The sequence below is a fragment of the Bos mutus genome, chromosome 13, assembly GCF_027580195.1.
Source record: "Bos mutus isolate GX-2022 chromosome 13, NWIPB_WYAK_1.1, whole genome shotgun sequence".
Classification (NCBI taxonomy): domain Eukaryota; kingdom Metazoa; phylum Chordata; class Mammalia; order Artiodactyla; family Bovidae; genus Bos; species Bos mutus.
Window position 1 is genome coordinate 22,662,805 of NC_091629.1, and position 25,597 is coordinate 22,688,401.

At 44.0% G+C, this 25,597-nt stretch overlaps 2 protein-coding genes across 3 annotated transcripts; both read left to right on the forward strand.

The window, feature by feature from the left end:
• Window positions 1–1,504: 1,504 nt before the first annotated feature.
• WFDC8 (WAP four-disulfide core domain 8) lies at window positions 1,505–9,983 on the forward strand. The gene is made up of 6 exons (XM_070382005.1): window positions 1,505–1,524; window positions 1,743–1,852; window positions 5,463–5,603; window positions 6,889–7,056; window positions 8,612–8,752; window positions 9,844–9,983. Exons 1-6 carry the CDS (start codon window positions 1,505–1,507, stop codon window positions 9,981–9,983), a joined length of 720 nt encoding a protein of 239 aa, XP_070238106.1.
• Window positions 9,984–17,595: 7,612 nt separating this feature from the next.
• Window positions 17,596–24,610, forward strand: LOC102269270 (eppin). 2 transcript variants are annotated; one of them, XM_070382062.1, is made up of 4 exons: window positions 17,596–17,745; window positions 19,238–19,369; window positions 23,730–23,908; window positions 24,432–24,610. In XM_070382062.1, exons 1-4 carry the CDS (start codon window positions 17,655–17,657, stop codon window positions 24,564–24,566), a joined length of 537 nt encoding a protein of 178 aa, XP_070238163.1. In that variant the 5' UTR covers window positions 17,596–17,654; the 3' UTR covers window positions 24,567–24,610. The 2 variants fall into 2 exon arrangements, with proteins under 2 accessions (XP_070238163.1, XP_005897602.1); XM_005897540.3 differs by having other exon boundaries at window positions 23,741–23,908; window positions 24,432–24,550.
• The last annotated feature ends 987 nt before the right edge of the window (window positions 24,611–25,597 follow it).

Sequence of the window (25,597 nt, forward strand, 5' to 3'; positions counted from 1 at the left end):
TGAAACTCCAATACTTTGGCCACCTGATGAGAAGAGCTGACTCATTGGAAAAGACCCTGATGCTGGGAAAGACTGAGGGCAGGAGGAGAAGGGGATGACAGAGGATGAGATGGTTGGATGGCATCACCGACTCAATGGACATGAGTTTGAGTAAACTTGAGGAGTTGGTGATGGGCAGGGAAGCCTGGCGTGCTGCAGTCCATGGAGTTGCAAAAAGTCAGATATAACTGAGCGACTGAACTGATTGACACAGCATGCAGGATCTTAGATCCCCAACCAGGGATGGAAACCATGCCCTCTGCAGTGGAAGTGCAGAGTCTTAGCCCTTTGACCTCCAGGGAAGTCCCAACCAACTCAGTTTGAATGAATAATTTTTGGTGTAACTACAGTCCTTACATTGCATGGGATATGCTTATACTAAAAATGATAACTGGACATCCTATATTATATTTGGTAATCTTATTTATCCGTATCCTTCCCTTTACCCCTTTTCAGGCGTTCTGCTTCCTACTAACTGACTATAGGCTAATCCGATCAACTAAATTTCAAGAGTTAATAGATGTTACTTCCCTGGTGGCTCAGTGGTAAAGAATCCACTTGCCAACTCAGGAGACTTGGGTTCGATCCCTGGGTTGGGAAGATTCTCTGGAGAAGGAGATGGCAACTCACTCCAGTATTCTTGCCTGGAAAATTTCAAGGACAAAGGAGCCTGGCAGGCTACAGTCCATGGAGTCACGAAAGAGTCAGACCTGACTTAGCAACTCAGCAACAACAACACACTTTGGCATAAAAACTTTCTTTCTTCCCTACCCTCTTCCTTTCTGTCTTCCTCCCTTTCTTCTTGCCTCCTTCTCTTGCTATTTTTGAAATTTACTCCGAGAGGCAATACAGTAAGACATTATCAGTTCTTCACATTATTAAAAAAAAAATAGATAAAGGCCAGGAAAATACATAGAAAATGGAGACTTAAGTGGGGGAAGATGTCCATTTATCTGGTTGTCTGGACATATCATAAGCTCCTAGGCTTGGATAACATCAGAAGGAATAAGAGGGATCCCTTTGTTAACCTCAGGCTTCCTTTGTGGCTCAGCTGGTAAAGAATCCGCCTGCAGTGTAGGATACCTGGGTTTGACCTCTGGGTTGAGAAGATCCCCTGGAGAAGGGAAAGACTACCACTCTAGTATTCTGGCCTGGAGAATTCCATGGACTGTATAGTCCATGGGGTCGCAAAGAGTCAGACATGACTGAGCAACTTTCACTTCACTTTGTTAACCTCAGATCAACTGGCATCTTTTTGGCTCTTGGGGCACTAAAACCCAGCAGGATATGGCCAGGCCTCCCTGCAAATCTCATATCATCATCAGTTTCTTGTTCGGTGGAGCAAAGAAAAGATTCTCAGTAGTGTCTGGGGTTGCCCCAGGACTGATTGTGGGCAAATCAACTTGGTGTTCCAGACAGATCCCTGTGATCACTCATGTGTGGCCTCTAGCCTGGGAGCAAGACAATGGGCAAGTGTCTGGGTAGGTAACGTACAATCCACAGCAGAGCGTGGGGCCCCTGGGAGGGTGTTGGGACTGAGAGACCTGCCCTGCTTGCCACGTGACTGACCTCACGTGATGCGCCTTGGTTTTCTGCTCTGTGAACTCAGGGAATTGGTGGGTCAGCTCCAAGGTTCATCTGCAGATGCTTGCATCTCTCTGGCTTGTGCCTAATCCCTGCCCTCTTCTCTTCCCCTTCCACAGGCATCTTCCTCTCCACAGCTCCACCTTCTCCTGGAGAAATGTTGCCCTCCTGCTGCTTCTCTCCCTCTCTTTGGAGCAGACATCTGCCTCGCCAAGCTACAGAGTCAAAAGTGGGTTCAGAAAAGCTGCAGCTGCTCTTCTTTAGAAGGAGATCTTGGGGACTGAGGATTAGACACGAGGACTTATGTCAGAGGAGGCCACTGCGATGGTGGCTTCAGAGAACTAGCCCCACTCACCTGTCCTGAGCCCTTTATATCCTCCCCTCACCTTCCTCCCCCCAAATTATTCCCCAACTTTTCCTGATACATGTCTTTTCCAAGTTTAATTTTTGAAAATTTGTCAGTTGCTAGGCAGGACTCTGAGGGCAGAAGACCGATGAGGAGCCTGGTGCAGTAGTTGAGGGGGGAGATGGGAGAAGGTTGGGCTTCCCTAGCAGCGAGAGTGGTGAAGAATCCACCTCCCAAAGCAGGAGGTGCAAGAGACACAGGTTCAATCCCTGGGTTGGGAAGATGCCCTGGAATAGGAAATGGCAGTCCACTCCAATTTTTTTGCCTGGAAGATTCCATGGACAGAGGAACCTGGCAGGCTCTAGTCCATGGGGTCGCAAAGTGCTAGACATGACTTGGTGACTGAGCACACAAAGCACGCCTGGGAGGAGGTCAGCTGCTGCCCTGAGGAAGTGGAGCAAAGAGGAAGAAGAGATGGGATTTAGAGAGCTGAACTGACCCAAGTCTATGACTGGTAAAATGCTGGGGTGGTGGCGAGCGAGGGAATTGAATCTCAGGATTCTAATAACAGATCAGGGGACTGTTGATGCCAAACATCAAGACGGAAACAGAGAGAAGGTGCTGTTTGGACGTGGGGAGATGCTAGCTCCATTGTCTTCTTCTTATTCTTTTAACTGAAGTATAGTTGATTTACAAAATTGTGCTGATCTCTGCTGTGCGGCAAGATGACTCATATATATACACACATATATACATTTTTAAATATTCTTTTCCATTATGGTTTATCCCAGCGTACTGAATATAGATCCCTGCGCTATATATCAGGATTTTGCTGTTTATCCACTCTAACCCCGCACTCCCGTCCATCTCCCTCGCTCCTCTCTCTTCCTTAGCAACCACGGGTCTGTCCTCTATGCCTGAGTCTGTTTCTGTTTTGTAGATAAGTTCATTTGTGCTGTATTTTAGATTCCATGTGTAAGTGATTAGTTCCATTTTAAACATGTTGGAGCAGAGGTGTTTATTAAATGCCCAAATGGTGTTTTCCATTGGCTATAAAGTGTCTTAGCTTGGAAGAGAGGCTAGGTCTGAAGGGAGCTATAGGAACCACAGTTGGGATTGTGGGAATGGATGTGATCTCCTGGGAAGTATGAGCCAAGGAATGACAGGAGAGGGCTGATACCATCTTCTTTTCTCAGCTTTAGGCCATCCTTGGAGAGTGCATTAAGGATAGCATGAAGAGGGGGCATCCCTGGTGGTCCAGTGGTTAAGACTTTGCACTTCTGATGCAGGGGGCACAGGTTTGATCCCTGTTAGGGGAGCTGAGATCCCACATGCTTTGAGGCTTGGCCAAGAAAATAATAAATAAATAAATAAATGTTTTTAAAAAGGGTAGTATGAAGGGCAAGAAATATATTTGGAAAGCACTAGAAATCTCAGTGGCCAGTCCTCACCAAAGAAGCGGGTCTTCTGGAAAAAGCCATGGACTGGAAGTCCCAGACCTGCCCCCAATTCACTATATTATTCTACGTGACCTCGCTCTTTCTTATTTTAACCTATTAGATTAAGAAGTTGATACCAATGATAAATATGTTTTTTTCTAATTCGAAACTTCTGTAATTTCAAGATTCAGTAGTATCCAAAAGAGTCACGTCTCTCCGGTCAGATTCCACCAGAGAGATGCTCAGTTTTGAGACGTGGAGCCACAATAAATATTGTATCAGTTATCTTGCTGTGTGACAAATTACCTGTAGGTTGGAAGTCTGGCATGGAGTGTTGAGGTTCTCTGCTCAGGTTCTCACCAGACTGAAATCAAGGTGTCCATCAAGGCCGCCATTCTTATATGGGCTCAAGGGTCTCCTCCTATCTCATTGGTTGTTAGCAGAATCATTCCTGGCAGCTGTAGCACTGAGGTTTCCTTACTGGTTGTCAACTTTTAGCAGCCACCCTCATTCCTAGGCAATTAGCTTCTTCCATCTTCAAAGCCACAAATAGCAGGCCAGATTCTTTTTTTAATATCTCTGACCTCTTCTCTACCAATCTGGAAAAAACCTTCTTTTAAAAAGACTTAACAGATTGGGCTGAACTCCAGTTACTCCTTGCCTCTCTGGGAGGCTCTCTACAATCAGCAGGGGGTTCTGACCTTGGCTCCTTTCAAATCACTGCTTCTGTCCTGGGTCCCAGAGCAGGTGAGATTTTGTGTGTGTCCTTCAACAGTGGAATCTTTTTCACAGCCCTCTGCCTCTCCTGAAAGTAAGCCCCTCTGGCCTTTGAAGTCAAGCATTCTGGGTCTTGTCTTCCTGATATAGGACTCCTGTGTTGGGGAGCCCAATGTGGGACTCAGACCCCCTCACTTCCTGGTGATAATCTCTTCAAATTGTAATTATCCTTCTGTTTGTGGGTTTCCCACCTGGGGTATAGGTCTTGAGTAGACATCTCTGCCCCTCCTACCCATCTTATTGTGGTTCCTTCTTTGTATCTTTCATTGTAAAAGATCTTTTCTGCTAGTCTTCTGGTCTTTCTCCTGCAGAGTTGCTCCATGAAGATTTGTAATTTTGGTGTGCCTATGGGAGGAGGTGAGCTCAGAGTCTTCCTACTCTGCTATCTTAATCTTTCTGAAGAGCCTATAGAGATTGTAATTCTCATTTCATAGATGGGAAATTTATAACTCAGACAAAGGAAGACATTTCCCCCAAGATTATTTAGCTGTTGTGTAGAGTCAAGCACCTAAGCCAGAGTTGTCTTATTTATAGTGATTCTTCCACTCCACCATTTCTTCCCCCTTAGAGACAACTGCAGAGTCATAGAGTGGAACTCAGATTGGTCTTGAATTCACAAGGAGTCAGGAACCAAAATCAGGGCTCCTGACTCCTATGTCCATGATATTTCCACCACTCCTCACTAATTAACTTCCCTTATCAACTAAGATACAGGAGGCAGAGGAATTAGGCATTAAAATAATTAGTTTTGAGAGGAGAAAGGAGATCCTGAATTTAAGACTAGGGTCTTGATCCCTATAAAACCCTCTGCCCTGGAATCTGAATGGGTAAAGAAAATGTGGTATATATTACTATTACTTGGCCATAAAAAGAATGAAATAATGCCATTTGTGGCAACATGGACAGACCTAGAGATGATCATGCTCTGTGAAGTAAGTCAGAGAAAGACAGATATGATTTCACTTATATGTGGAATCTAATTAAAAATAATGTAATGAACTTAGTCATGAAACAGAAACGGACTCACAGATTTTGAAAGCAAACTTATGGTTACTAAGATGCTTCCCCTTTGGTTCTACCTGGGTACAAATTCCTGATTCAGATCTACCTAAATGTGTGAAGAGTGGTGAGAGGTAGACCCTGAATACAGCAGAGTGACAGTTAAGAATTGAAGGTAGAGTATAGGACTGAAGGAATCTCACTATCCACTTTTTTCCATGGGCTGATAAGAGCTGAAACTCTCAAAAGATGTGAATTTGGACATTTTTTTCTTACAGTGAAGCCAGGAAAGTGCCCCCAGGAAAGGATCACCTGTAGTTCTAAAGCCCCAGACTTATGCAAAACAGATTTCAATTGCGGTGAATACCTCAAGTGCTGCCCTTTTGCCTGTGGGAAGAAGTGCATGGACCCGTATGAAGGTAGGGCCATCCAGGCTGAGAGCAAGGGTGTCTGTGAGGTGTCCTGCTTCCTGCTCTGTCAAGACCTGCTGGAATGACCCCCTTGAACGTTGGGATAGGGAGGCCAGGGTTCAAGCTTTTCGCCTTCTCTAATGAGCCTCCCAACCCTCAAGTACAAACAATGAGTCTAGGCATGGTGGACATCAATGGATACTCTTGATGTTATTTTTCTTTGGTCCAACATCCAATCGCTCCCAGTAACTAAAGCTTGCTGCTTGTTCACTGTGCGTCAAGAAACTATTGTTGGCACTGTGGCAAGTAGCAACCTCAGTTCAGAGGCTGGACTTGCTCTCTGATTCTTTGCCCTTCGAGGAGGTTTTCTGGTAATTCAAAGTATCTAATAGTAGGGAACTGTGCATTTTGTATAGATTCACTCTTCATTCATTCATTCCTTCAACAAATAAGTAGTGTCAATGCCCTTGGTTAAAGACCACCAGGAACAGATCTGCAGTTGAACAAGTTGAGCTTATCACTTGCTGCAGCGAGGGAGAAAGTTCACCGCAGACAATTTGAAGTGTCTCGAGAAGAAACTGTTAGGAAGTATCTACTACAGGATGAAGGCTTTGATTGGGGAATTTGGGGGAAGATCTAAGGAAGTGGGAATTCACCCTAGATTGGGTGCTGTCAGAAAGTGGGGGGAGTTGTATAACTATCCTGGTAAGTCTCTTCAATAGAGTGGGAAGGCTAGGAGGAGGGTAAAGCTGTAATTGGTAGAGAAGCATACATCACTCATAGGTGTTTGGTATTTTGTAGGTTTCACAGTGATCTTTTTTTTTGGTCCCACTCTATCACCTCAGAGTAACTTTGTTTGATGTGGATGTCCTATGGGATTAAGTCCAACAGGAGAACAATATGGCTTAGCTGTGAGCATCAGATCAATTTCCAGACAGAGAGGGACTGCTCTTTTTCTGTCTCAGTACCTCATTCTTTCTATGTGCCAGGTGCTTTGATAGGCAGTTTGGATACAGTTCTTGAACAAGTCTTTCCCTCTGAAAACTCAAAGCGGTGAAGAAGTAAGATCAGCTCTGAATCTTTCTTATATGCTCTTTGTGACCACCTTTGCAAGGTAGGAAGAATGCTCAGGGATGTTAAAGAGTGACCATATAGAGCTAGGACCGGAACTTTTATTGATCATGGCTCTTTCTACAACTTGGATAATAACACCTGGAGCTATACAAAAGCTGAGGGCCTAACCCCTATCTTTTTTGCTACTCTTATGTTCTTCCCTCTCTGTCTCCTGTCTCAGAACCCTGCTTGTTACCCTTAGACCAAGGACACTGCAAGAATACAGTTCAGCAGTGGTATTTTAACACCAAAGAGCGTGTATGCAAACCCTTTTTATATGGAGGCTGCCTTGGGAATGCCAACAACTTCTCCAAGAAGGAGGACTGCATGCAGGCTTGCTTATCAGCTGGTAAGACTCATACCCTTGGCAATCTGTGAGCCTAGTCTGATGAGAAATAGTATACCGTCCCAGTTGCAGATTCAGGCTTTGAGGTGAAATTGCCTTGGTTTAAATCTCTGCTGTGTCATTCACTGGCTGGGTAGTCTTAGTTTTGTGTCTTTCATGGGCTTTAGTTCTCCTGTCTATAAAATGGGAATAATAATAGTCTTTACCTAAAGGAGTTGTGCCAAAAAATGAGGTAGTGCATATCAATTGTTGGTAAACTTTGGCCAGTGGGACCTGAGAGTCATGTCTACACTTTGGAAACAGGTTATTTTCTCATGACATTGACCTGCTGAATATTACCTAAGGATTCACCCAAAAATGAAGCATAGACAGGTCAGCTCTGGAATCCCATGGAATAGGGATGGAGCAGGGAGAAGGTGAAGAGTAGAGCAAGGAAAGGGTTTCCCTGGTGGCTCAGAGGAATGGCAACCCACTCCAGTATTCTTGCCTGGAGAATTCCATGGACAGAGGAGCCCAGGGGGCTACAGTTCATGGGGTCAGAAAGAGGTGGGCATGACTTTCACTTTCAGAGTGGGCTAAAGGTAAAGTCTGTGGATTAATTCCTGTGCAATGACCAGTAAGGATACAGCAGGACAGCGTGATACAGAGCTTAGGAGTCAAAATACTGGCTAGAAATCTGTCTTTCTCACTGCAAATTTCTTCGCTTCTTTGAGTTTCAGTTCCTCCCCTTGTAATACTGGAATAATAGTATTGGAATACTGGAATAGTACCTCACTGAATTGTTGACAGGGTTATGTATTATCAAGGACACAAAGATTTGACAAGGTTACGGGGTCACTAAGGAGGAGGAGGAGGAGAGCAAGAAGGAGAATGACAGGGACAAGGAGAAAAAAACATTTCTTGCTGTCAGGGAATTTACAATCAGATGAGGGCAAACAGAGACATGCACATGCATCCTTGATATCTGTCTTTCTCAATCAACATCCTTTGTTAAGAAGTCATTTTAGACTTACCTGGAAAATAGATCCAGAATCAGATCAGTTCTTACCACAACCACAGCTGCCACCCTAACCTGAGGTGCCATCTTCTCATCTAGATTAATCGCAATGACCTCCTAACAGATCTCCTTGCTTCTCTCCTTCCCTTCTTACAAGTCTGTTATGAACACAGTAGCCACAATGATTCTTTCAAAATTGAGTCAGATCACATCACTCCTCCTGCAAAGTAAAGCACGTCCCCTAAAATAGCTTACATGGACTTGTGTGGATGTCACATAATTAATCCTACCTTGTAGAGAAGGAAACTGGAGTCATTCATTAACTGGCAGGACGGGGACTTTACCTTGGGCCTTCAAACACCAAGTTTAACTCTCTTCTATTGTATCTCCTGATACAGCGGAGCATTTCATCACTCCACAGCCTACTAGAGGTGCCCGTGGACAGGGTAGAATGAACCACATCCCAGAAAGAGATACTAGTTTTAAAGAAAAGGAGAAGCTGTTTGAAGGGTGATGGGAGAGGATGGGGTTTGAAGGAACTCACATCTGCTCTCATTTCAGTCAAGGATGGACAGTGCCCACTCTTCCCTTTTAAGAACCGTATGGAGTGTTCAGCTTCGTGTAAGAGTGACTACGATTGCCCCTTAAATGAAAAATGTTGCGAATCCATGTGTGGCTTTGATTGTGCCATGGCCTGGACAGGTAAGGACTGGGGATATACTTCCCAAAGTCTACTGGGCAAACCCTGAGAATGCCAAGCTGTCCCAGAGTGGTGGATGCCCCTTTGTTTAACTCAGAAGTCTCTCGGGAAATTTCCCTCACTTAATGGCCAACCAGGGCTCTCATGTTGCCTTCTTGACCTTGGGAGACTGTTGTGCTATTCTTCCAAGCCAATCTTGCATGGTAACCCTCTTCATATTTCTCAATGAAAATGTATTTATTTCAAGTCTCATTCTTCAGTGTCCTACAAGGTGACTGTATCCACTTATTCATATAGAAAATTCATAACCATTCATAGGTGTAATTCAGATGAATCCTATGTCTGCACAGAACTTCATGTAAAGTATGCAGGGGAAAAGATGGGTAGCAAAGTGCTGTTGGAGTAGAAGCGAACTCTTCCTCTATAGATGCTATTCATTCCCTCATGCAGTGCTAAGATACTGTGGTCTTGTCCCAGGGATTGTCAGTGTTTTGAGGAACAACATGGTATGGCGGAAGGAGTCAAAGGCTTTTCAACTGACTTCAACTTTCCTGCTTGTTTTCTGTGTGACCTTAGGCAACTCAATTCCCCCTTTATGGTCCTTAGTATCTACGGTTTATAAAACAAGGAAGTTCTTCGTGTTCTCTAACACTCCTACTTCTGGTACTCTGGGATTAGATAACCCAAATCTATTAATTTTGTAGAGTCAATAAGGAATCCTATCAGATTTTATAAATCAGAGATGGCAAAACTTTGTTTTCTGCCCATTAAAAAAATATTTATTTTTAAATGAAGGATAATTGCTCTACAGTATTGTATTCATATCTGCCAAACGTTAACATGAATCAGCCATAGGTATGCATATGTTCCCTACCTCTTGGCAAGACTTTCTGATTCTCCTCAAATAATTATTAAAATTATTTATCACATAGAAGTTGATACCCCACCTATTCCACCTTATTGTTACTCTAGGGGGGAGGGTAAGAAGCTTAATTAGAGGAAAACCTTATTTAAGGTTCCCAAGATTCCCCTAATTTGTCTCAAAGTATGGTCAAGTATTTCAAGGTCAAGTGTCTTGCTTTACCTCATAAAGTCAAAGCAGGTTTTTGCCCAAACAAGCCGCCAATATGTTCCACGATTGATAGACCCAAGTGCCTGCAGGATAATGATTGCCCATTGACAACGAAGTGCTGTTCACGCTGTGGACTAAAGTGCCTGGAATCCCTGAAATGAATAGTAAGTTTAAAATGTTATCATCAAAGTAATTAATGATGAGCAGTATAATAAAAGGGCTTCCCTTGTGGCTCATGTGGTAAAGAATCCACCTGCAATGTGGGAGACCTGGGTTCTATCCTTGGGTTGGGAAGATCCCCTAGAGAAGGGAAAGGCTACCCACTTCAATATTCTGGCCTGGAGAATTCCATGGACTGTATAGTCCATGGGGTTGCAAAGAGCTGGACACGATTGAGTGACTTTCACTTTCGGTATAATAAAGAGCTATCAATTTTGTCTTGCATCCGACTAGTTTGCTAAATGGCCTTATTAAGTATAACAATATTTATTGGGGTTACTTTGATTTTATATACAATCATATAATCTGAAAATGATGATAAATTTGACTCTTTTTTCCCCCAACTTTATGACTTACTTTTTAAAAATTTCAGGGCTTTTTATATTATATAGAACCTCTGAAATAATGTTGAGAATAAATTCAATAAGCTCTAGCCCTGTCCAGTTCTTTATTTTAAAGTCAGTGTCTCTGGCTGTATAAAATGACATTTGTTTTTGGGTTTGGGACATATAGGTTTTATTGCCCTTGGGTCATTTTCTCTTTAATCCATTTATAGCTGCTGCAGAAAATTACTACTAAATTTTGTCATATATTTTTTCAGCATCTAGTGATGCAATTATTTTTTTCTTCTAATTTGTTGGTATAAAAACGTATACAATTTTTTTCAATACCTTTAGACCATGAAATTTCTGCACCTGGTCTTATGCCTCTGGATATGTTCCAGTGTCTCCTACCTTATAGTCTATGGGAACTTAAATAGAATTTGTATCCTACTGTTGTGTGAAAATTGTATAAATCTTAATTACATCAAGTTGGTTCATAATGTTTTTCAGATCTACTATCTTCATCTACCGGAGAAGGCAGTGGCACCCCACTCCAGTACTCTTGCCTGGAAAATCCCATGGGTGGAGGAGCCTGGTAGGCTGCAGTCCATGGGGTCGCTAAGAGTCGGACATGACTGAGCGACTTAACTTTCACTTTTCACTTTTATGCACTGGAGAAGGAAATGGCAACCCACTCCAGTGTTCTTGCCTGGAGAATCCCAGGGACAGGGGAGCCTGGTGGGCTGCCGTCTATGGGGTCACACAGGGTCGGACACGACTGAAGCAAGTTAGCAGCAGCAGCAGCAGCAGCATCTTCATCTACTTTTCTGTACATTCATTTTATTAATTTCCAAGAGTTTGATATTGAAACTACAACTAAAAATCTTAATTTATCTACTTAAACAATGGTAAAATACAGTGGAATTACATGTAACTTTGTTCTGTATTTTCCAAGTCTCCTGTAAATGTGTTATCATATTTTCATAATTTAGAAAATAAAAAAGAAAGACAAAAAAACTTACACAAATTTTCATATGTTGAACCATCCTCATATTCCTAGAATGACTTTAATCATGTTGAAGGTATAATTGAATTAATACATTGTTGGTTCTTTTAGCAGATAGTTTATTTAGAATTCCCATATCTATAGTTAAAAGAAAAAACTAGGCCTATGATTTTTGAGTGCTTTGCTATTTGAGTCATATTACCTCAGAAAACTAGCTTGGAAGACTATTTGGGAAACTTGCCTATTTTCGGCTCCTTCTATAATAGTGTGTGTGTGTGTATATATATATATATTTTTTTAGGTTAGATAGGATTTTTTTCAATTGAGGTATATAATTGATTCACAATTTTAGTTTCAGTGATTCAGTTATATGTACATACACATGTAAATATCATAATGGTATATTTTTACTTATTTTTTGATACTTCATCTTAGGGTTTGTATAGGCTTTCTACTTCATCTGTAAATTTTGGCCTATTTTGCTAAAATTGATAAATTTTCTCCCTATTTATAAATGTATGACTTTATAGTAATATAAATTATTCTGTATACAGTCCCTTTCTTTTCTTCAACTTTAGTTAATATTTTCATTCATGTTTCCACCCCCACCTACCTATCCATCAACCATTCAGTCCATTTATTCACCCATCCATCCACTCACTTTGCCCTCCGTTGACACACGTTTCGACTAATTTATCTTTGCACCCATTCTTTCACCCATACATCCATCCAACTTACCCTTCTCACTCATCTTCCTTCTGCCTGTTCAGCTGCCCAATTTATATCCAATCTTTCATCCATCTACCTAGTTATCTACCTACTTATCTTTCACACTCACACACTTCTCTCATATCCATCAATGTACTTCTCCATCATTTCTACATCCGTCTTTCTTCCTTACACCCACCAATAACTCATATGCTTTCCATTCAAACAGCTTTCATCAATAGACCCATTCATTGCATCACTAACCTATCCATACTTTTATCCAAAGCAATTTACTTCTTGGCCCAGCCATTCATCCACCCATCCATATCCATGCATTCATGCACTTAAATATTCATGCTACCCTCACTCTTTCTTCTTCCTACTAATCCAACCACCTTCCCACTTATCACACCTTGGTCCATCTATCCATCCACATGTCCACTTACCAATCCTGCACCTCCATAGCTCATTCAACAGAATGTACTGAATATTTATTCTGGGCTTATTCATGTTCTAAATTTGAGGTTCTACAACAAGGACATACTGAATAGCACAGAGAACTCTACTCAATACACTCTAATGACCTAAATGGGAAAAAAATGTGAAAAAGAATAGATACATGCATATGTACTAGGAATCACTTTGCTATACACCTGAAATTGATACAACATTGTTAATCAACTATACTCTGATATAAAATAAAATTTAAAAAAATGTAAATCTCAGACTTCCCTGGAGGCACAGTGCATAAGACTGCCTACCAATGCAGGGGACATGGTTTAATCCCTGGTCTGGGAAGATTCCGCATGTTGTGGAGCAGGTAAGCCTGTGACCACAACTACTGAGCCCTCGGAGCTGCAACTACTGAAGCCCATGTGTCCAGACCCTGCACTCCCCAACAAGAGAAACCACCACAGTGAGAAGCCTGCATGCCACAGTGAAGAGTAGCCCCCACTCACCACAACCAGAGAAAAGCCCATGAGCAGCAATGAAGACCCAGTGCAACCAGAAATAAGATAAATAAATAAGATTGAAAAATGTCAACACCAGGATCTAGACACAGACCTGCTCAGGGAGCTCAGAGTCTCTTTGGGAAACCAACATGGCACTCAGTGGTTAAGTCAGAGGCACAGGAAACAATGCAGAAAGCCAGGGACTGGAAGTCAGCATGTGATACGTCCTGGTCTAGTGAAGAAGCCGAAGTTTCCAGGTAGAGGCCATCTACCTTGGTGTCCTTTGGAGTCCCTCATTCTGAGCCCAAGATTGGCCCTAGGACAGAAGTGTGGCTAAGGCAGAGGTAGGGCACACTGACCGTTGGGGAGATGCCAGAGGGAAGGAGGGACAAAAATCCAGGTGGATCCTTACTCAGCCTTCTCCGAGAAATTAGATGAAGGAATGGTCCCCAAGCAACATTAATCCAAGGCCCCCAAAATGTAAATTTCATTTCACCTGCTTCTAAAGTGGCTGAAAATTTAACAAGATAGAATGGGATAGAGCAACCAGAAATTCTGAGATTTCATTTAAGAAAATTTACAGAAAAATTCAGTCTTATTTGGGAACCCTGGGAACCACTTGGACACTTACAGACTCTGTTGGCCTTTAGTTTCTCTGTGTGTTTGCTCAGCCGCTCAGTCATGTCCGACTCTTTGCAGCCCTGTGACTGTAGTCCGCCAAGCTCGTCTGTCCATGGGATTCTCCAGGCAAGAATACTGGAGTGGGTTGCCATTCACTTTTGCAGGGGATCTTCCTGAACCTGCATCTCTTGCACCTCCCGAGTTGGCAGCAGATTCTTTACCGTTGCACTATTTGGGAAGCCCTGGTCTTTAGCCTGTGTTGCCTAAAATATCATTTTCTTCCTCTTTGAACTCACCATTCCTCTCTACCTTCAACTCTCTACTAAAATAGTATATCCACACCAATGCAGAAGATTCTCTCATGACCTCTGGCAAGGGCTTAGGAACCCAACTCCCTCCTAACTTTATTTCTGACACTCACTTGCTAGGTGAAGTTGGGTCAGCATCTTCACTTCTCTGGACCATATGATCTCTAGCTGTAATTTGAGGAAATGGGACTAGATGGGCCCCCAGAGTTTTTCCACTTAAGTATTTCAGCTTTCTATTCCCCACGGGCTGAGTTTGGGAGAATGCAAGTAGTAGAATAAGAAGGACGCTACTGCTTAAGACATCTTGGCAGTTCATTAAAAATTCTGTTCCCTAGTTTCTTTGTGGGATCTGGTGAGATCATGTAGTTGGTGGGAAAGTATTCTGTAGTGCCTGATGTTAAGCTTTTGATTGTCGGGACATCCATTTTGACGACATCCCTCTTGAGTAAGCATATTGCCAGTTATTTGACACAGCGAAACAACTTGGCAAGGAACCAGGCTGCCCCCATCTGTGAAGTTTCCCTCTTAGAAAGCCCAAGTACTGAAACTGTGTTCAAGCCCCTGTGTCCTTGTCTTTTGAAGTAAAATATTGACTCAAGAGTTAATAGTTGGGAAATGTGAAGATGCAGAAACAAAGAATAGCTGTTGACTGGGGAGCTGGTAACATTATCGACTATAATTCTGTCACATAGCAGAACTCCCGAATTCCTAGTTCCCTGAAAGATACAGATGAAGGCCTGGCACAAGTTCCTAAGTTGTTTTTACAGGAAGAAGACTCCCTTCAGATGAAAACTGCTCACTGCAAGAATATAGACCCTGCTGCTACTGCTAAGTCACTTTCAGTCGTGTCCGACTCTGTGACCCCACAGATGTCAGCCCACCAGGCTCCCCTGCCCCTGGGATTCTCCAGACAAGAACACTGGAGTGGGTTACCATTTCCTTCTCCAATGCAGGAAATTGAAAAGTGAAAGTGAAGTCGCTCAGTTGTGTCCGACTGTTAGCCACCCCCTGGACTGCAGCCTGCCAGGCTCCTCCGTCCATGGGATTTTCCAGGCAAGAGTACTGGAGTGGGGTGCCACTGCCTCTCTGAATATAGACCCTAAACTGGTTGAAATCAGGACATTGAAGATGCTTGAAACTTCACCTGGATGCCAGTCAATCTGAGAATTGTCCACAAGCTGATGAGGCCCTGCTCCTTGAACACTAGAGAGCTCCTGTCTAGCTCGCCCAGGGTGGGTTACACAATCTTGAGGGCATTAGCCCCCTGTGGACTCCTTCCCCTGGCAAAGCACTAAAAGCTACTTTTTCCTATTTTACCCCAAACTCTTGTCTCTGCCTTTTTATTTGGCACTGGTGAACAGAGGCTGAGTTTTGGCAACATAACCTAGATGACTAACCACTGGGTGACCCGGTTTCTCCCTTCCATGCCCTCATTCCTGCTTTCATGCTTTAAACTCATCAATAAAGAGTGAAGTCTTAGGATTTTCCTGTGGTCCAGTGGTTAAGAATCCACCTTCCAATGTAGGGGATGTGGGTTCAATCCCTGGCTGGGGAGCTAAGATTCCACATGCCATGGGGCAACTAAGCCCAATGCCACAACTAGAGAGCCCACTCGCTCTAGAATCCATGCTCCACAAGAGATTCCCAGCTACTGAGCCCGTGCAACGCAGAAAAGACCCAGCGTAGCAAAAAAAAAAAAAAAAAAAGGGTGGAGGGGAGAGGGGCAGAAATTGTTTCAAAAAAAAAAAAAGTGAAACCTTAGACACTCCATCTTGAACCCTAATAAAGGCAGAGCTCCAGGTCTACACTTTCTTCATCTTTCTCTGCTTGTGATCTTAACTATGTGGCCCTCGGGCCTGTCATGTACCCTCCAGAACTTGTGAGTAATAAAAACCTTGTTCTGCAAAGTTCCACTAAAAAAATACAATTCAACTGAGTAAATTTGAAGGTCAAACTGGCTTTCTTAGGTGACTGATGAATTGAGTAGCATCCATCGAACTGCTAGAAGGTGCTCCAATGGGTTGTACAAAACGGAGGGTTTTTATAGGAAGAGCTATGAGACAAGGGAGCTATAAGCAAAAGAAAAGAAAGGATTACTTTTAGACTGGGCTATGCTTTTGGAGGGAAGAGAATCACGGGTCCTTATCACACAGATTGCCTGTTCTTGGGGAGTGGGACGCATGGAGATGGCCCACACGACAGATTGCCTCATTGGTGCTGACCCAGGAATTCCAGACTGAGTAATGCTACATTTCTGGTGAAGGTCAAAACTGCAGTTAGGTTAGGTATTAAATCTAGGCTTGGTATCATAGACTTGAGCATAAATGATGCCATTTGTGGCCTGTGGTTTTTCCCTTTAACAGTTCCTTGAGGATTTTGCAGAGATGTGTCCTGCAACCACCCGAAGAACCACAAAGGTTAGTCCAGACCCAACCTCGGCCCTGGTGATGATGGAAGGAATGTCTGTGGGGCTCTACAAGAGTAAATACAGGCTGTCTGAGTGCCTCAGGCAGTCTTGGCCAAGAACATCACCATCAGTAGGCTCAGACCCACATGATAGATTCCATAGGGACTTTGTCATGATCCTAGATTTTGTGACCATAGAGTCAGTCATGGATAATAAGGTTGGTTTTTGTCTGGCTTCTCCAGCAGATAAGACAGTTGGAAAATAAAGCTATGCCCAAATGTGCAACATCTATTTAGGGAAGAAAACAGGGACCCTACTGATGACATTTGTCTCTTCCTCTACCAGGACTGATTGACGGGCTGGGGTTCTGGGTTCCGTAGCTGAAGGAAAGCTGACAAGTCCTACAGCACCACCCCCCACTCTCTCCCACAGCCTGTCTGTTAGTTAGAAGTCCGTTAATTAGTTAGAAACCAGAAACTCTGCTGTGTTATTGACATTTACTGAATTGTGGTCTCAGGCACGTCTCTTCCCTTCACAGTTCCCCATCAGACAACAGGGAGTTTGCACCAGATGGTAGATGGTCTGTACAAGCTCCAACCTTCCTGACCCTCCCTCCTGCTCTCAGGACAATGCAATCTGGACAAACGTTATCTGCAAACTCTGCTATCAGCCTGCTTCCTCCTCCCCACATCACTCTGGGGCAACATCTTTACTCTTTGGTCTTAGTCAGAGTTTGAGTGGAGTGAGCCAAAGAGAAAAAGGACGATAGGAGGCCAGTGTGGGAGAGGGAGCAAAGAAACATAGGGACCATGGGAGACTTACAGAAACAAAGAGATACTAAGAGCTTAATAGATGCACATGGATCAAACAAAACAAGAAGGGGTGTGCCAGTTGAAATGGAAAGTGAAAAGAGAATGAGGTCCTCCTACAACTCTCAAAGTTATCAAGATGAAGACCTCCGATGGTGGCATTCACTCCTAATCTAGCCTGGAAAATGAGAGCAGCTTTGCCCACTTTCTCTGGTTGACCAGAAGACCCACTGCAGTTGAGGGGGCTAACAATCAAGAGCCACCCGTAAGAGACCCTTGCCCAGGGCTGTGGGATGTGGATGCCAGCTAGTCACGTTGATGACCTCAGGAACCCAGTGTTCCCACCAGGAAAGGAGGTGGTTGGCTTGACTCCAGCTCTCAAGTATCCAAGACACTGACCACTGAAAGATTAGGCTGGACAAAGGCAGCCAGACATTTTTATGGTCTGGAACAACCAGCAGGACAGCTTTCCTTCAGAATGGAGTCTTCTGTTCTTCTGAGCCTCTTGGTGCTATCCCTCCTTCTGGTGAATGTCCAGGGACCTGCTCTGACTGATTGGTTCTTTCCCCGTAAGTACTGGGGCCTCAGCCCTTGCCCTGGAGAGAAAGAATATGGCTGGGAGGAAGAAACAAGCTTTCCACCACCTTAGCCCTGGGCCTGGGCTAGAGATGAGGGAGATACTTGGGTTATTTCTTCCCTTTTTCTTTTCTATGGAAGATCTCTTCAGTGAATGCAAGAATCCAGACCTGGGCAATTCGTATTTTCAGCCCCTTTGAAAGGGAAGGTCTTTTTGAGTTGAGGTGGGGTGGTGGGGTGTGTATCACAAAATCTAGCATTTAGGGGAGGGGCTGTAAGGATCTGGGATGCGTAAGGGACTTTTCCCTCACCCCATGACAAAAATAGCCCCCTTTCTTGAAACGCCACCTCTATTAACTCCTGAGTCTTTCAAATGTAGTTCTAGAAAGTGTTCCCACCTCCCCAGGGGTTCCTTGACTTTTTGAAATTCCTTTGAATTTAAGACAGTAATACTCCATGCCTGGCATGCTGCAGTCCATGGGGTCGCAAAGAGTCGGACACGACTGAGCGACTGAATAACGACAAATAGAGTAATATTGATAATTGCTACCATTTACTGAAAAATCTGAAAGTAGGGATTTAAAGAGAGGGAGTCAGACTTGGTGGGTACAAATTCTGCTTAAATTCCCTGTGCTTCAGTTTCCTCATCTGAAAAGTGGGGAATATTAATAGAATTAGCTTCATATAACAATTATGGCGATTATGTGAGATAACCTCTTTACAATGGTTGGAAGAGTGCTAGGCTTATGGTTAACTTAACCAGTGTTAGTTAATATTACTGGGCATCTGTGACGATGATTATAGCTTTACACGCTTTGTCTTAATTCTTCGTCACCTCTCTGTAAGGCTAAAAGGATTTTATAAATGAAGAAACCAAAGTTCAGAGACAGTAAGTGGTAAACCAAGGATGAGAATTAAAAAACCCAGCTGTCTGACTACCAGGGTGAACAATATTGCTGCACAATAGCGCCCCCCAGAGGAACTCCCAAACACTGTTTTCTCAACCAGCCCAAAGCGACTAGATTGGCTTAGTTACACCAGGGGCTTTCAATGGGCTATTTTGCCTTCCAGGGAACACTGACAATGTCTAGAGGCTTTTTTGGTTGTCACAACCCGGGAGTGCTACCGGCAGTCTAGTGGGTAGGGGCCAGGGGTGCTGCCAAACGTCCTACAGTGGACGCTCTACAAAAGGACAACCCTCCTCTACCCATCAAATAATTATCTGGCCCAAATGCCTCCAGTGCCTAGGTTGAGAAATCTTGCCTTAGCGGGCGGGGCTAGGGGAAAGGAGGCAGAGAGTGAGGGGTGGTCAGGAGAAAGGTCGCTGCAGGCAGCCCTGGGAAATAAATGAAAGTCCCCCAGGAAAAGGACCCCTGGGGATGAGCAAAGTGAAAGCAAACTCCCCTGACTCCCCAGAATTGCCTTGGGTCTGGACAAGTGTGGGCACTGTGACTGTAAGACTCATGGTTGTCGGTCCTTCCCTAGAGAGATGCCCCAGAATCCAGGGTAATTGTGAATTCAAAGAAAGGGATGAATGTTCGAAGAACAAAAAGTGCCCGAAGCATGAGAAGTGTTGCTTCTTCAGCTGCGGAAGAAAATGCTTAAACCTCCAACAAGGTAAACACATATTGAGAGCCTCAATAACCAACCCCTCTACCTGTATCCTCCCCTTCTGCTCCTCTGGGCTGGCCCTGTCCCTTGTTCACCAAGGGCTGGTCTCTGAGCAAGACTGCTGGACTTGGGAAACTTGAAATTTAGATATATCACCGCCCCTATTTTGATGTTTGACATTAGGGAGTATCTTTATCCTGTTGGGCTTCAGGTTCCGCAAGCAAAATCTAGGTATAAGGTTGGGATTGAACCACAAAGTCTCTTGGCTCCTTTCCACTCTTATTATTTTCTTACTATTTTTTTTTTAACCCTTATGATTTTCTTAGTCCCCAGGGGGCCTGGCAACCCACTCCAGTGTTCTTGCCTGGAGAATCCCATGGGCGGAGAAGCCTGGTAGGCTGCAGTCCATGGGGTCGCACAGAGTCGGACACGACTGAAGCGACGCGGCAACAGCAGCAAGGGGGCCACTATTGGTTCACTATATATCAACATTGTTGCTGCAAATGATAATTAAGATGTTTGTATTTCTTAAAAATACAAAAAAATAGCTTTTTGCTCCAGATTCACTGCCTGCCTATACAAATCCACTTTAGCATTAGGAAATCTTTGCTGACCACTCCAGACCAGAGGGCCTATCCTTGCTGATGTAGTCTTAACTCCATGCCCATCTACCTCAGCTCCAGAAAGACTATCAACAAATTTTTTTTAATTAAAGTGTAATGTATATGTATTACATTATACGTAGGGTCCCTTCGCTGTTCACCTGAAATTACCATAACATTGTTAATCGACTGTACTCCAATACAAAATAAAAAAGTTTAAATTTTGAAAAAAAAAAAAAGACAAAAGTTAAAGTATAGTTCCTTACAATGTTTCAGGTGTACAACAAAGTGATTCATATATATATATATTCTTTTCAATTTCCTTTCCATTGTTAATCATTACAAGATGCTGAATGTAGTTCTATATGTGCTATACAGTAGGTTTTTGTTGGTTATCTATTTTATATATAGTAGGATGTATCTATTAGTCCCAAACTCCTAATTTATCCCTTCTCCTTCCTTTCCCTTTTGGTGACCATAAGTTTGTTTTCTATGTCTGTTGAATCTATTAAGACTATCAGAGATTCTTTATTCACTCATTTAAGAAATGTTTGTTGAGTGTCTCTGAGACGTATAATAGGATTTGACCTATTATAAAGAGGTTGAGGAAGCCTTCCCTGAGAAAGTAAAACTAGAGTTGAGTTCAGAAGGATGGGCAGCAAATTTCGGGGAAAAGTGGGTGGAAGGGCTTTCCAGGCACAGGCAATGTACATGTACAAAGTCTTGATGGATTCTGGTGTCCCGCCATCAAGACTTTGTACATGAGTGTGAACATGGTGAAAGGGAGAAAGGGTCTCGGTAGGTAGGTTCTTGTCGGACGAGGGTCTCACCTTGATCTTAAGATCAATGGAAATTCACTGAGGTGGGTGGGCACATGGTGTGGCTTTTACTCTGCCTACGAGGCAGGAATGGAGTGACTTAAAGAACTTCAAGATGAAAAAAAAAATGGTTTCTTGGATTAAGTAGCTGAGAGGGTGGGGAAGAGTCAGATGTGTCTGAAAGGCATGTAGGAAGTGAAGTCAACAGGGCTCGACGGTGGAGTAGACTGGACAGGCAGGGGGACAGTGGGTTGTTCGTCTGCCTATAGTTGAGGAATTCTGGACGCAGACTTCCTGAGTTCAAATCTTAGCTCCAGTTCTCACCAGCCTATTTATCTTGGGCAAATTAACCACTTTCCCTTGTGATGCCTCAGTTTCTAGATAGCAAAAAGACTAATGTTAAAGGTTATTTGAAAGATCAAATATGTTTATGCAGGTGAAATGCTTAGGGCAATGCCTGGCATCTAATAGTCACGTGACACATGTTAGCTCACATTATTCAGTCATTCATGACTGGGAGCTCCTATATAACAGAGGCCATACTTTTGTCTCTTTAAGCACTGAGCACGTAGTAGGTGCTCAAGGAATGACTTATTCAGTTCCAGGCAGGATACATTTTGTTTTACCCTCAGCATTTGCAAAATCCTACACTGTGCATGACCACCTGCTAAGAATGGGGTTCCAAGATGAAATCAGACATGGTCTCTGCTCACTACCTCACAGAAGCTCACCACCTCATAGATGAGACTGAAGATGAAAAAAATGGCAAACGCACTCACATGACTCAGAAGCACAGTAGAAAAATGCAGGATCGAGTGAGGCACCTGTGGGGGTGCGGTGTGGAGAATGGAGTTCAAGATGCCATAGTGGAGTTGATGTCTGGGAAGGGTTTTGAAGGGAGAATAAGAGTGTGATTAATGAACAATGGAAGGCTGGCAGAGGGAATATGGAGTGAAAGGTGTGTGTGGGGGGCGGGTGTTGAAGATTGTGGAAGCCTGAAGCTCAAAAGGGGACTGTGGTAGGGGAGGAGGCCAGAGCGCCAAACAGGAGCCAGACGAAGTGTCTCTAGGCCACGGAAGACCTGCTCATGAAGTCAAGTCTTAGCTGTGGAATGACACAATTAGCTTGGTCTCGGATCCGTCAGGTCCTTCTCTCTGGTGGGCAGCAGGAAGGACTGATTGTAGGAGCCAAGGATAGAGGCTGGAAGATCAATATGAGGCTCTCTCAACAGCCTGAGACTTAAGGAGAGGGGCAGACAGGTGAGCTTTGAGAAGGTAAAAATCAACAGAACTCAACTGTTTAGCTGTGGGAATTGACTCTTGGGGAACTTACAGTTTAGCCCGGACCTGTGTTAGTTTGCTAGGACTGTTGTAACAAAGCAGCACCGACAAGATGGCTTAAACCGCAGAAGTGTATTGTCTCACCATTCTGCAGGCTAGAAGTTCAGGGTCACGTGTTGGCAAGTTGGTTGATTCTTTGTCAGGTGGGGAGGGAGGATCTGTTTCACACCTCTTCCTCTAACTTCTGGTGGTTTGCTGGCAATCTCCGGTGTTCTGTGCCATGAAGATCCTCGATCTTCATGTTCACATGCTGTCCTCCCTGTGTTTGTGTCCGTGTCAGAATTTACCCTTTTATTATTAATTTTTTTATTGGAGTATAATTAATTTACAATGCTATCTTACTTTCAGGTATACAGTACAGTGAATCGGTAATACGTTTATCCACTCTTTTTAAGATTCTTTTCCCATATAGGCCATTAGAAAATATAGAGTAGAGTTCCCTGCACTATACAGTGGGTCTTTGCTGCTGCTGCTAAGTCGCCTCAGTCGTGTCCAACTCTGTGCGACCCCACAGACGGCAGCCCACCAGGCTCTCCCGTCCCTGGGATTCTCCAGGCAAGAACACTGGAGTGGGTTGCCATTTCCTTCTCCAATGCATGAAAGTGAAAAGTGAAAGTGAAGTTGATCAGTCGTGTCTGATTCTTAGCGACCTCACGGACTGCAGCCTACCAGGCTCCTCCGTCCATAGGATTTTCCAGGCAAGAGTACTGGAGTGGGGTGCCATACTAGTTATCTATTAGAACTTGTCCTTTTTAAGGGACACCAGTCATTTTGGATTAGGGGCCCATCCCATCCCAGTATGGCCTCATCTTAACTAATGATATAGGCCCCAATTTTATTTCCAAACAGGGTCCTTCTGAGGTGCTGAGGGCTAGGTTTTCAGTGTATGAACTGGAATTGGAGGGGACTCAATCCATAACAGGACAGAAGCTAACTGCAGAGAAAAAAGGGGCTTGACAATCTGAAAAACTACCCCTTCCATTCCCTGCATGGACTTGTCCTTGACTCTGACCCCATATTCTCTTTCTTTGGCATGGATTGGAGGGCAGAGTAAGTGGCTTATAATTTGGCAGTTTTGAGGCACTCCTGTATCCATTCAGAACGAATTTATTGAGCACCTAGTCTTGCCAGGCACTGTGCTGGAAGCTGCACATTTAGATACAATCAAGGAGCTCAAAACGTAGCGGGCCTTGAGGGCGGTCTTATTTGCACCTCAGGACAGCCCGAGTGACGAGCAGGGTGGGATTTTGCATCCTCATTTAACTGAAGTCAAGGACAAGACTGGTAATGTGGGAGGTCAATGTGCGTGCCCCGAATTAAGTGCACAGCCCTGAAAACAGAGGCTCCTCACTCTCAGGGGAGACACTGAGTCCAGTGACCTGAAGGGAAAGTGGGGACCTGACCTGATGTTCCCTGGGGATGCAGATAGCCAAACAGCTCTGTTCTGGTCTACAAATAGGCAAATATATCAATGGAACTGGGCTCCCAAGGTGTGAAAAGGTAAAAGGAGCTTGTTTGGTTTCGTCTGTGCTAGTTACTAGGGGGACAATAACAGCTGCTTTTTTTTTTTTTTTGGTGTGGGCACTTTAAAATCTCAACTCTGGCATCTCCCTGCAGACATATGCAGCATGCCCAAAGAAGCTGGCCCCTGCATGGCTCTTTTCCATCGTTGGTGGTATGATAAGACAAATAATTCTTGCTCCAGCTTCATCTATGGTGGTTGTAGAGGAAACAATAACAATTTCCAATCCCAAGCCGTGTGCCAGAGCGCCTGCTCTGCAAAGGGTGAGTCCCAGGGGCCCCAGTCTCTCATCCTTGCCAGGGGGGGGGGAGTGTGGGTGTTGCTTGGCCCATACCAGAATAGTTGCATCCTTGACAGACCAAGTGAAGATCAGGAACTGACCAGCCACGATCAGCAGGTAAGAATGAACCTTGCAGAGGGTGGGACCATGGCTTGCTGGGAAACTGAGGTTGGGAGGGGGTGTGGTTGTGGATCAAAGCTGGCAAGTATTAGGAGTGGGAGAGGATGCAGACATGGTGAGATCTCAGAGACCAACTTCAGAGAGATCACAGGACATCCAGCCTAGTGCTGGAGAGGTGGACCAATCACCCCTTCCAGGCCATCAATTTCCCCTCATGAGTCTTCGCCAGCAACCCACTCCCAGCCACATCCCATTCAGAGTTTTCCAGAAAAACCCACTTCCTTTTAGTCTTCTGTGAAAAGATGTACAAACATAACTTCAAGATTAGTTTGGAAAATAAGCTGAGTCCTAGAAGCTCAGTTGGTCCTATCCTCCGTTCTCAACAGGCTCTAATTCCTGAATGTGAAAGGATACACTGCAGCTGCCACCGGGATTCAGTTTATGACCAAGCGCTGTCCACGTGGCTGCAGATGATCCAGGCTGGCCTCCACTGTTCCACTTCCAGTGTTCCAAGGCCTTAGAGCTCCCCTAAACTGAATCCTGGTGCCTGTCTCCCCTTTCTCCATCTCAGCCTCTTTTTAGACATAATCTTTCTCTTTTGATCCCATCTCTATGCTTCTTATCTTTATGTACAACTTCTAGAGCTGCTTGTTTATATCTGTGAAGCTCTCATTTTCCCCAATAAAGCACTTTATTTAGTCTTGTGCCTCTGAGGCTGAATAATTTACGTCTATTGGCATATTACACTTTGCAGGGAGTAAAGGGTCATTGAGGTTTCTGGTGACAGCATTAAAGGGAATGAAGATACTCAGAACCTTGAGAGTTGAGGATTCCAAGGGCATTACTATACTATTCCTCTGTTTTTTCAAAGCATCATATGGCCCTTTTAAGGCAAGAGCTCTTGGGTGCTACTCCTTTCTAGGAGAAGGGCATGGGTGAAAGTAAGTTTATTTGGGATCTTTCAAGAAATACAAGTTGAGGAGTGGGATAAGTGATACAAAGAAGAGAGGAGTTGATTATGTGTTCGTTACTGTGGTGGGAAAATGCAGCTTAATCCCATTAGGGACCTTCCAAAGAACTTTGTAAAACCTGCCTTTGAATTTCTTCATTCATGAGAAAGCTGAGGTGTTTAGTCATTGATTTTCATCCTCTACTGGATGCAATGTTGGTTGTTAAATCCCTCACTCTTCCAGACTCTTCTGCATGCAAGCTGACCAAGTTCCTAGGAAGTCAGAGAGAACTCCGAGCAGAGAAGCAGAGCTCTGATACTTGAAGTGGGAAGCTATTGGTGTGCATCGGATATAATTCAGCCACTGGAGCTTCCGCGGTCGCCCAGTAGTTGGGACTCCGCACTTCCACTGCAGGGGGTGTGCATTCAATTGCTTGTCAGGGAACAGAGATCCTGTGTGCTGTGGCCAAAAACAAAACAAAATTTAGCCATAAAAAGGAATGAAGCACTAATGCATGCTACACTGTGGATGAACCTCAAAAACATTCCACTAAGAAGTCACACAGGGGCGGTAGCTGAGAGGAGCTACCCCAGGTCCGAGGT